Here is a 13,097-nt window from a genome sequence, read left to right on the forward strand (position 1 = left end):
TTGTCAAAAAAACCCTCTACATGCACAAGTCCACGAAATCATCAGAAGTTAAAATTCAAGTTGAGCAAAAGTTTAATAAAGGGGGGAAAGTTCTGAGTAAAAGTGTTCCTTCTGGCTCAACTCACACGATTCAAATATGTTTTGGTTTTCTTAATTTTATTCAGCATTTAACCCAGCGGAGGGTGATGTCTACAAGCAGGAAGACAGCAAAACTGGAGGAATCACTGTTGCTTTGCTTATCATAAGCTGCTAGCCTGTGCCTAATTGAGGTACTGTAATACCAATTGGTAATATGTCTCAATAGATACAGTAAAGCAAGATGGTGCAGCGGATTTCAAATCTAGAGTTTTCTGCAAATTAATTGGCAAATAATACTTTAACTCAGCAATGCAGAAAGGCTGCAGGGGGTATCAAATTAGCAAGGAGCCTCCTGAAATTGAATTGAATGAGGTTAAAAATAGAGAGCTTTGTGTTTTCTTTCTTACTTTTGATAAATCCCATTTTATTCGTACAATTGTATTATCAGTAGTGATGGTGTTCAGGTTCGGCGAGTTCGGACAAACTTCATGCAAAGTTAACCCTGAACCCGAACCCGAACGGTCCGTGACGTCAAAGCTCCGCCCGTGGAATCCCATCGTTTTTTATTTTTATGGATTTTTTATTTGTATTTATTTTTATTTTTATGAAAAAGGATGCTGCAGCGGTGCCACAAGCAAAGGGAGGTATTTTCATGTAAAAATAAAAATAAATTGTTTTATGTGAAAGGACCTCCCTTTGCTTGCAGCGCAGCTATGGCGTCCTTTCACGTAAAAATTAAAAAAATATATTTTTACATGAAAAGACCTCCCTTGCTTGCAGCGCCGCAAGCAAAAGGAGCTGGGGAATCCCACGAAGAGATTCCGGGGGAGGAGCTTTGATGTCACGTATACTGGCAGGTTGCTAAGGACGCCAAGGTTATCACTTCCTGGATTCCAGGGGCGGCACTAGAATAATGGAGGGAGGATGGAATCCAGGAAGTGATAACCTTGGCGTCCTTAGCAATCTGCCAGTATACGTGACATCAAAGCTCCACCCCCGGAATCTCTTCGTGGGATTCCCCAGCTCCTTTTGTTTGCGGCGCCGCAAGCAAAGGGAGGTCTTTTCACGTAAAAATAACAATTTTTATTTTTATGTGAAAGGACCTCCCTTTGCTTGCGGCGCTACTGCGGCGGCCTTTTTCGTAAAAATAAAAATAAATAAAAATTAAAAATCCGTAAAAATAAAAAACAATGGGATTCCAGGGGTGGAGCTTTGACGTCACGTATACCAGCAGGTTGCTAAGGATGCCAAGGTGATCACTTCCTGGATTCTGGGGGTGGCACTAGAATAATGGAGGGAGGATGGAATCCAGAAAGCAACCTGCCGGTATACGTGATGTCAAAGCTCCGCCCCCAGAATCTTTTCTTGGGATTCCCCAGCTCCTTTTGTGCCTCCCTCCCAGCCTCCCAACCGTCCGACAGCTCCCCGGTGTTCGCCTTCCTCCGCTGCCACCGGTGCCCGGCTCCTCCTCCTCTTCTCAGCAGATGAGCAGGGGGCAGTGGTGCTTCGCGGTGCTTGGCACGAACACCGAATTGGAGCATGAATTTAAAAAATTGTGCAGGTTCGGTTCGCCCAACACTAACTATCAGTGATGGTTAACCAAGATTAACAAACAGAAACTGGAGTCATTAGACAAGTCTGCGGAGAGGGGCAGCATACAAATTTAATCAATCAATCAATCAATCAATCAATCAATCAATGGCACTGGCTGATTACATGACATGGAGAAAGTTTTGCGTTTGCTTAATTAATGAAGCAATGTAGATGCTGTATTTTAAAACATAACATTTCTGAATTCCTAGTCTCAAGAAGATTGAGATTTGCTACAGACATTTAGTTGTGGGCTCTCATCCAAGGGTGGAGGCAGGTTTTATATGTAAATATTTTTGCCTTTAAAGCCTGAGGGGAATTAATTACATTGAAATAAATTTATAGTTGCTATTGCTATTGACCCAAAGGCGGTTAATCCCAACCAAGATAATTTGCATTGTCTAACAAAGTAGGAACATTTTCTGAGAAGAGCAGCCAGGCATTACTGTCAATGCTTTAGACAGAATTGTCCATTGAAAGAAAATCACATCTAAATGCTCTGGCTTCAGTAATGATAGCCATTGTGGTTGTTGGTTTTTATCACGAATGCCCTGGCATGTCAGTTTCTAGTATAGATAATAATAATAATAAGAATTTATTAGATTTGTATGCCACCCCTCTCCGGAGACTCGGAGTGGCTCACAACAACAAAACAGTACAAATCCAATGATTAAAACAATTTAAAAACCTTTAATATAAAAAGTGATCATACATCTCATACAGACCATGCATAAAATGGAAACGGTCCAGGGGAATCAATTTCCCCAAGTCTGACAACAGAGGTGGGTTTTAAGGAGTTTGCGAAAGGCAAGAAGGGTGGGGGCAATCCTAATCTCCAGGGGGAGTTGATTCCAGAGGGTCGGGGCCACCACAGAGAAGGCTCTTCCCCTGGGTCCCGCCAGACAACATTGTTTCGTCAACGGGACCCGGAGAAGGCCAACTCTGTGAAAAACGACCATAAGTCACTTTTTGAGTGCCATTGTAACTTTGAATGATCACTAAATGAATTGTTGTAAGTCAATAGACTGCAGGTACAGAAATGCTCTGTGCCTCTTGTCAGTTAATGTCAACTTTACGTGATTGATGAGATAGGAAACACGACCAGATGAGCTAATTCTACTTTATTGTTAGTTTACATTAACCAAATCTTGCAAGTCAAAAAAGTACAGATGGTCTTTGACTTACAACCTTAGGGACTTTTTGAAATTACAGCCGACCTCCCAAAAATCTATTGATGACATCGTTTTGAAGATCCAGTTTTGCATTTTGGGTGCTCGACAATCAGCCCACATTTACAACTCTTTGCAGCAATCTGTAGTCACAGGATTAGGGTTACTGCAATTTACCAATGTTTTTCTGAAAACTGGAGCTTAGTTCCAATTTCTGGCAAAACCCATCGCTTAACGAATGATAGGTTCACTTTATTTAGCAACTGCCACAAAAAAGGTCATAAAATGTTTAACCAACACTCTGCAGTCTGCATTGGTTGCCGATCAATTTCCGGTCACAATTCAAAGTGTTGGTTATGACCTTTAAAGCCCTTCATGGCATTGGACCAGAATATCTCCGAGACTGCCTTCTGCCGCACGAATCCCAGCGACCGATTAGGTCCCACAGAGTGGGCCTTCTCCGGGTCCCGTCAACTAAACAATGTCGGTTGGCGGGTCCCAGGGGAAGAGCCTTCTCTGTGGCGGTCCCGGCCCTCTGGAACCAACTCCCTCCGGAGATTAGAACTGCCCCTACTATCCTTGCCTTTCGTAAGCTCCTTAAAACCCACCTTTGTCGTCAGGCATGGGGGAACTGAGACATTTTCCCCGGGCATATACAATTTATGAATGGTATGTTTGTATGTATGTTTGCTTAGTAAATGGGGTTTTTAAATATTTTAAATTACAATTTAGATTTGTTATGAATTGTTTTTTATTCTGTTGTGAGCCGCCCCGAGTCTGCGGAGAGGGGCGGCATACAAATCTAAATAAATAAATAAATAAATAAATAAATAAATAAATAAATAAATAAATAAATAAATAAATAAATAAATAAATAAATAAATAAATAAATAAATAAATAAATAAATAAATAAATAAATAAATAAATAAATAAATAAATAAATAAATAAATAAATAAATAAATAAATAAATAAATAAATAATATCAGGACACTTGGCGATTTGCTTTGGGAATGTCACAACTTATGTGGGGCTCAATTATGGTTGGAACTTGAGGATTACCTGTACTTCTTTCCTGCATCTCCTTTCCAGCCCCCGAACCTAGTTAGGGTCCCCTCTGAGCTGCTGGCCTTGCTCACATTCCTGCAATGGGCTAAGCTGCCTTTTATCTGCCCATTCAGTTCCCTTGGCTGTGACTCATTGTCCTGCTCCCAAGGTCAGACTACATACCACTGCAGTTGGGCTATTCTGAAAAAAACACTGAGGCCAGCAGATCATAGACTAGAGATGTGGAGAGAATCAGGAGTGAGCAACCACAACAACACAAGAGCACACAACAGATTTAAACTTAATATTAACTGCTCCAAACTTGACTGTAAAAAATATGGCTTCAGTAACCGAGTTGTCGAAGCGTGGAACTCATTACTGGACTCCATAGTGTCATCCCCAAACCCCCAACACTTTACCCTTAGATTATCTACGGTTGACCTATCCAGATTCCTAAGAGGTCAGTAAGGGGCGAGTACAAGTGCACTAGAGTGCCTTCCGTCCCCTGTCCTATTGCTCTCCTATATCTCCTATACCTTTCTTCTATTCCTATATCTCTTCTTCTATTCTTTCATTGATATGTTCTATTACTATATCTTCTTTTCTAATATTTCTTAGATATATTTTACTATGAGTATCTCCTCTATAACCTTCATCATGTATTTTACTAGGTGTATACAGATATATACCCACTAAAACCCTCATTGTGTATTGGACAAAACAAATAAATAAAATAAATAAATAAACTGGGAACAAGCAAGCTCCATCTTTAACGAGTATCACAATGGTGGTTGTGCTGACAGCAGGAGACAATGGCTGATTGGACCTTGAAGTATTTAAGTCAGCAAAGCAGCATCAGGGTAGGCAAAACAATGCACCTAATGACCACAGATATGGCCACACGAAGCACCTTGTCAGCAGAAGTACAACAATTCAAAGTGGGGAGGATCTACTTGGAACCATCTAAAGTAGCCAACAGGAAATGGGCAGATCCCAGCTTCTGAGCAGAACGCCAACCTCATCAACAATGAGGTATCCAAGATCACATCCATGGAACAAAGTAGTCAGGAAAACAGTGTGGTGTGCAGGGGAGAAAGATCCTACTTTGAAACTAGAACAGCTAAGGAAACTTTAGACTGTCTCAGTTGTGGGCTGAAGTTATGAAGAAGGCAGAAATATGTCATATGAAAACAATTATTGGGGCACATTCATCCTGTGATTACGTGGCTGTGAAGATGAGCTCATAGCTTTTCAGATATTTTTTTTCTTAGTGCAAGGAGTGTGCAGCAAAATAAGTCAAATGGATTAATTTGCCTTCATCAGATGGCTGCTGAAGATGAAGACACAAAGCCAGAGTGAAATGCAAGATTATCTGCTCTCTGAGCTGAAGAACAAAAGAGCACATCATCCATTCCAAGTACAGTGACTTACTAGACTAGCAACTAATTTCAACATTGAGGATGGGGAAACATCTTTTGGTTTTCTTCTATCTCAAAGATTTATTGAAAGCAGTAATTTAAAATGGACTGAGAAATTTAGCTATTATGTTGACTTTTGCAAAATGCAGGATAGTTCTAGAACTGACGGATGCACTTTTTCAAAATGTCCTTATACAGAAGTTAATATCTATAGACTGCTAGTGCCATAGAATCTTCCACTTCCAATTAAATTCCAAACAGGCTACAGGACAGAAATAGTTTTGTCTTTCAGATTTGTGAAAACTAATTCACAAAAATAGTTTTATCTAGTAAGGCAATCTAGTGACTGCCTATTTAGCACTACCAGCACTAATCCAGACAACAGCAAATGGTAGACCTGTGCAGGAACAATCCATGAGGGAAGCAATTGCAAAGATACATGTAAGCAGAAAATAGAATTACAGTGATACCTCATCTTACAAACGCCTCATCATACAAACTTTTCGAGATACAAACCCGGGGTTTAAGATTTTTTTGCCTCTTCTTACAAACTATTTTTACCTTACAAACCCACCGCCGCCACTGGGATGCCCCGCCTCCGGACTTCTGTTGCCAGCAAAGTACCCGTTTTTGCACTGCTGGGATTCCCCTGAGGCTCCCCTGCATGGGAAACCCCACCTCTGGACTTCCGTGTTTTTGTGATGCTGCAGGGGATTCCCAGTAGCGTGAAAATGGGTGCTTCGCTGGCAACGGAAGTCCAGAGGTGGGGTTTCCCAGTGAGGGGAGCCTTAATGAAATCGCAGCATTGCAAAAACACAGAGGTCCAGAGGTGGGGTTTCCCATGGAGGGGAGCCTCAGGGGAATCCCAGCAGCACAAAAATGGGCGCTTTGGCTGGCAAAAGGGGTGAGTTTTGGGCTTGCACGCATTAATCACTTTTCCATTGATTCCTATGGGAAACATTGTTTTGTCTTACAAACATTTCACCTTAAGAACCTTGTCCTGGAACCAATTAAGTTTGTAAGACAAGGTACCACTGTACTAGAAAATTTAGTATGCTTGGACATCAACTTAACAAAGATCAGGATAAACTCTAGCAGGATATGTCACAGCAAGTACAAATTTGTACAACACCATAAGAGGTAATCCTTCCTTCCTTCCTCCCTCCCTCCCTCCCTCCTCTTCCCTTCTCTTCCCTTCCTTTCCCTTCTCCTTCTCTTCCCCTCCCTTCCCCTTAAGAGCAATACACTTCTTTCCCTTTACTTTCCTCCTCTTCCCACAAGACCAATACACTTGTATGTACCTGATGAAGTGATGATTGTGATTCAGAAAAGTGTACGGGTTTTTAAAATTTTGTTTAGTTTTATTTCTAAAGACTGGCACAGCAATCTCTCTTACAGTTCAGGATCTTGCTTTTGAGAGTATATTTATTTCTGACTTGCCCCAGTTAATTGAAAACTGCAGCCAAAGGTGGTTCATTTTTCTTTTGAATTAGACAAAAATGTTTTGTTGTTGTTGTGCAGTGGAATTATTCTTGCTTCCTATCCTACCATTCCATCTCTTGGTATCCAGTTTCTGGTCAGTCCTAATCCTGCAAGATTCAGCAGTCCATCTGCATTCAAAAGACAAAGGCCACTCCCTTGAAGACAGAAAAATCCACATTTTGGACAGAGAGGACCACTGGTTTGAAAGAGGGGTCAAAGAGCCCATCTATATCAAAATTGAGCAGGCTCCACACCATTTTGCACCACTCAGGTGATCCTGATGACACAGATAAACCTCCAGGTAGCCTCAATGACTCTCTAAATGAATGCAAATGACCAGCTATCTTCAAGGAGTATAAATCCTTCCATTCCCCACCATCCAATCAGAATTGAGGAAGCTTCTTGAAGGAGAAGGAAAATGTCTTCAAAGAAAAACCAGAAAGTCCAGTTGCCCCTTGAAAAAGCACCTTTGGGAAGAACACCAGCCGAAGCTTCTTTGATAAAATGAGAGATGGGATTTAAGAAATGAAAGGTTGGAAAATCTCTGTTCTAAACCATGTAGTATGAAGAGGAAATCTCCAGAATCTCTGGTTATGGGTAGAAATTACTGTAGCTGTGGGATTGTGATTGACCCTAAATTGGGTCCTGAGAGATGGAATGAGATGAAGCTTGAATAATTCTACTAGAAAGTGGGAGAAATCTTCAGATAACAAAAGCAATACTGCCTAGATTTCAAATTGCTTTGTGAAAAATAGGGAGGTGAAAACAATGGTTTGGTGGAAATAAAGCTATTGTTTATCAAGTAGAAGTATTATAGTAATACCGGTAGTAGTATAGTTCTTCTTCTTCTTCTTCTTCTTCTTCTTCTTCTTCTTCTTCTTCTTCTTCTTCTTCTTCTTATTATTATTATTATTATTATTATTATAATTATTATTATTATTATTATTATTATTATTATTATTATTATTATTATTATTGATTCCCATTATTTTGAGATTAGGACAAATGACAGCCCTCTCATTGTGCATTTCTGCTGCTTTATCAATCTCAGCTTTAGAATGTAAGTATCGCAGTTGTCACAAGAATGACATCATCATCATAATTACTTTCAGGCTCTATTCAAGTCATGCATTTGATCTTATAAAGCTCTACATGGCTTGGTATCTGGACCATGTCGTCTTCCCAGACTCAACTCATCCTGCAAATTTCACCTCGAGGACAGATGTTGAGCTTTAGGAGACCACATCTGGCTCACTTTTTGTAAGACTGTACAAAATATACAGCAATCTGCCGTATTTATTTTGATCTAAAATCATTACAAGCCAATTTAGATCAAAATTATTTTGATTTAAATTGGCTTGTAATTTTTGCTACGTGTTGTTCTTGATAGTTCTACTGTTGTTGTATTTCAAAGTCCCTTAGATTTTGAAAGCAGGCTAGGTATAAAAATTTAGAAACAATTAGTAAATTAACAGTGCTGTAGAGATTCAAAGCTACTGACTGGAAAACAGGCTTACGTTTGCTTTGCTCACTGACCGTTCCATTAACGGACACTTTTATCCCAGATTTATTAGCACTTTATTTTTTTAGTTGTGTACAAAATATTGGACAAAAGGACAAAATATTTCTTTCTGTGTCCCCTTGGCATTAGTCTTCTGGGGAGGTGGGGTCGTTGGCAGCGAACACGGCCCCGTAGGTCACACGAGGAAAAAGGAGGCGAGAAACATTTAATGCTTTTGGCAGTAAAACCCAGAGGCCTGTTCTCCACCTTGGGTGGAGTAATTTTTGCCCTCCTAAGCAGCAACACCCACAACAAACCTCACCCCCTTCCTTCCCCCTCCTTCCCACCCCACTTGGGGCAAGGCTAAGCCAGTTTTTTAAAGCCTGCCAATGGGCAATCACTCTTAATACCTTCCCCGTTCGGGGAATGTCAATACTGCTTTCCTGGACTCCGCCTGTTGTATCTAGAGGAAGGCGTGTTCGCATTGTCTTCCCTGCTTGCCCCAGGAAACATGATATCACACTTGAACAAAAGCGGGAAAGCTGTCAGATCTATTGAGATGGGTGTGACCCCAATACACACCTAAACCAGGCAGAGCCAGGGGGTCAGCAGTTCTTTAGTATGGGAGGATAAGTGTGCAATCTCCTGACTTGCCAAGAAGAGAAGAATTGGTATCCAGGACAGCGGTTGCTCTCAGAAATACAACAGTCTCTGCTTTACAATATTCATTTTGTGACTGTTCCAAACAGCATTGAAAAAAACAGTGACTTGACGGTTTTTCACACTTATGACCATTGCGGCATCTACTCACAAGAGCCTACAAAACTTTTGCCAGACCCATCCTAGACTACTGCTCATCTGTCTGGAACCCATACCACATCTCAGACATCAACACCCTTGAAAATGTCCAAAGATATTTCACCAGAAGAGCCCTTCACTCCTCCACTCGAAACAGAATATCCTACGAAAATAGACTAACAATCCTGGGCCTAGAAAGCCTAGAACTACGGCGCCTAAAACACGATTTGAGTATTGCCCACAAGATCATATGCTGCACTGTCCTACCAGTCAATGACTACTTCAGCTTCAACCGCAACAACACAAGAGGACACAACAGATTCAAACTTAACACGAACCACTCCAAACTTGACTGTAAAAAATATGATTTCAACAACCGAGTTATCGAAGCGTGGAACTCATTACCGGACTCAATTGTGTCAACCCCTAACCCCCATCATTTCTCCCTTAGACTCTCCACGATTGACCTCTCCAGGTTCCTAAGAGGCCAGTAAGGGGCATACATAAGTGCACTGGTGTGCCTTTCATCCCCTGTCCAATTGTCTTTCCTTTCTTTCAACTATCCTATATATTCTCTTCCTTTCATGTATCCTCTCCTCTAAGTTTACTTTCACCCTCTTTTATATTATCACATGTCTATCTTTCTTCCTATGTATTTGTGTATTGGAGAAATGAATAAATAAATAAAATAAAAAATAAATCTCTACAGTCACATGTTCAAAATTCAGATGCTTGGCAACTGGTTCATATTTATGACAGGTTCATATTTATGACAGAGACCCGTGTCCCTGGTCATGTGATCACCTTTTGCGACCTTCTCCTAAGCAAAAAAAGCCATATGGGAAGCCAGATTCACTTAACAGCCGTGTTACTAACTGAATAACTGCAGTGATTCACTTAACAACTGTGGTAAGAAAGATCGTAAAATGGGACTAGGCTCACTTAACAAAAGGCCTCACTTAGCGACATACATTTTGGGCTCAGCTGTGGTTGTAAATCCACAATATCTACCTGGAAGCCAAGTGGATAATGAACCAGCAAGGGCATTTTTATTTTATTTTATTTAATAAAGTAGTATATGATGAATGTTCAATGTGGAAAAATGATGTTTCCATGCATTCATCCTTCTTTTAAAGAAATTAGAATATTATATGATATATGCGTCTTTCTCCCTTCCTCCTCTCCTCACTAATTTTGGAAAATAAAGTTGAGGAGAACAAATAATTTACAACAAATAACAAATAACAATCTCTCTCTCTCTCTCCCTCCCTCCCTCCCTCCCTCCCTTCGTAAAATCCAGCATTTGCATTCTAAATTTTTCATTCTACATTGTTATACAAACTCTCAAAAAATGTATTCCCTTTCTTTTGTACTTGTCCCTATTTATGGAACATAAAGTAAAGATTGAATGCTATTTTCTACTTATTGACGGCAAGCCCTCCTGAAAAACATCCAGTTATGATTTTATAATTAAAACTAACAAAGAAATCTATGATCTCTATTTGTTTTTCTCAGTGAAGATTAACAACTGGCCAAGAATTGTTTTAGTTTATAGAAAGGACAAAGCCCTTTAGATACCGGCTTTCTCTTCCCCTCTGGTAAACCATCTGCTACAATTTAAAGTGAAAAATGCTGCACCGTTAAGCCTACAGATATTCGTGGAATTAAAGTAGTTAATTTTGTCTCGTGCAAATAGTGGCACACACATTCTAAAAAACTTAATATTGGAATATAAAGGAAATCAATATTTGTCGTCCGAATGATTGAATCGTGTTTTAATTTCACCAAATATAGATTGTTTAGTACTTTTTAATTTTTGTCCCACCTTTCTTCGGGGCTTCTAAAGGATAAAGTATTTCCAAAGTGAATGAACTTAACTATACACCTTAATAACCTTTAACACTTTTTACTCTTTATTTCTAAGGTTTTTTGGACCGAAATTTAAAAGAAATATAGGTGCGTTTTTTAAAAATAAGATTGTCAAGTGTAAATAGTACTGAAATGTTATATATAAGATTTTGTGATACTTTGGATAAAATGCTTTCTGCTTTATTTTCATTTCATCCTTACAAAAATTTTGAACCCATGTCACCTGCATAGTGAATTTTTCATATTTATTTGTTTAACTATGTGATTTTTTTTCATTCAATTCCTACCATTACTTTTTTTTAGGAAAATAAAAGCAAGCTGGCCAGAGATAAGCTATTGAATGAATGATACTTGGGATATAGCCATTAATTAAAGGCAGGGAAAGAAGAAGAAAAATAACATTTTAAAAAAACATTTGACTATCACAATAAAAATATGACTCGAATTTGAGTTTAGTACGTTAGCATGAATTTTAATTCTAAGAAATGTTATATGGCTGCTGGTCAACATGTAAACAAAGGAAGCTAATTTTGTCATTAATGCATATATGTGCAAGACTTGACTTCCACCGAACTAAAGTACTGATATCGTAATCAAGACAGACAGTATCAAACCATTAATAGCACAACTATTTAAATTGTGCCCCAAAACAAAGTACAAACATTCCACACATTTGTTAAACAATTATTTGGTAGAACAAATCTTACTAAAAGTGCATCTTTTAAATTACTTTTAAATCTTACTAAAAGTACATCTTTTAAATTACTTACGAACATCCCAATGATCAAAAGACATCATGGCTAATGAAGAATATGCTTTTTATTGTCACGTATCAAGTTAAGTGAACAGACAATTAGAGAACAACTTTAATGCAAGGATTTTGAGATCTTTACTATGAAGTTGCAAAGAACTAAAAAAAACCCACTCCTACCTGAAAGCATAAGGCGGAATCCACAGAAAAGAAGAAGTGCTAAAAATGTCCACGCTTTTCCAAGTATATCCATCCAGTTTATACTTTAGTTCATGAAATACCAGAGGTCCTTTCCGTGGGATCAGCCTCAATCTTCACTCTTTCTTCGCATCGCACAGCAAACTTGCTTACCAGGGAGCAACAGATTCACTGAAATACTGGGGTAGACTAGAGCAAGGTCTTAGCTGTCTCAGCAATGGGAGTTTTAAGTTCCTTTTTCCTGTTTCCTCTTGTAGATTAGGATGGGGAAAGCAGGATCTTAAAGTCATTCTTCATCAGCAGGATTTGTGAGATTGTCTGAGCAGCGTCTATTACATCTAAAAACTTTGCTTCTCCTGTAGGGAGGGAGGGGGAATGGGTTGTAAGCTCTCCCTCCCCAGGTCATGGCCAGTGCTGTCAGAAACAATAGAACATCCTCCGGGAGGGAGAATTATGAAAATAACAAACCCCTCCACCTAGACATGGTATGTGAAAATGTGCTACTCCACCTCCTCTTCCATCTCACCATCTGATAATTATTCCCAGGGCTCCCGTTTGGAATAAAAAGTTTTTGAATTCTTGATTTACCTGTAAGTACATAGCTGGTCCTTGAATGTTCAGGAAATACCTCCCTCCCTTCATTCTGCACCATTCTTTGTCATATGTAATTACCCTGGTCCTCATTCCTGGCCAAATTCTGTAGAGGGTAAGAATCTATCATTCTCAGCAACTCCACCCAGCTCCTTGCATCCCTATGGTTAGAGACAGAAGTGGTATTCAGTCGGTTCGAATCAGTTTGCATGAACCGGTAGTAGCGACCTGTGAGTCTGCCCCTTCCACCTGTCCACCTGTCCACCTGTCCACCGTCCCTGGTGTTACGCTATCCTATTTATTCATATTTTCAAGCCATGCGCATGAGTGCAAGCTGCAAAGCACATGTGTGGGAGGCTGTATGCAAGTGTGGAAGATGCATGCATGACCAAAGTGAGGGTATGAACACTGGATGAACTGATAGGGAAATTATGAGAATCCCACCTCTGGTTAGAGATGCAAGGAATTCAGAAACACTTAATGTTGTGGTTAGCTCTGGCCCAGCTCCTGCCCCAAGGAATGTGCAGGTGGATGTGGGGGAGACATCCACATGCCGCAGGCCTGTTTTGCTCCCGATGGAATCTGCCGATGAAGCCTCCTCTGACC

The 13,097-nt window shown here is 39.8% G+C and overlaps 1 protein-coding gene across 1 annotated transcript in view; it reads right to left on the minus strand.

Annotated features, from left to right (window-relative positions):
- The window catches only part of TEK (TEK receptor tyrosine kinase), a 78,113-nt gene extending 65,859 nt beyond the window's left edge, over positions 1–12,254 (minus strand). The window contains exon 1 of the mRNA XM_070742473.1: positions 11,883–12,254. Coding sequence (XP_070598574.1) covers positions 11,883–11,955 — 73 coding nt within the window. The 5' untranslated portion in view covers positions 11,956–12,254. The remainder of the gene's footprint in view (positions 1–11,882) is intronic.
- Between the last annotated feature and the right edge of the window lie 843 nt (positions 12,255–13,097).

The sequence above is a fragment of the Erythrolamprus reginae genome, chromosome 2 (assembly GCF_031021105.1).
Source record: "Erythrolamprus reginae isolate rEryReg1 chromosome 2, rEryReg1.hap1, whole genome shotgun sequence".
Taxonomy (NCBI): Eukaryota; Metazoa; Chordata; class Lepidosauria; order Squamata; family Dipsadidae; genus Erythrolamprus; species Erythrolamprus reginae.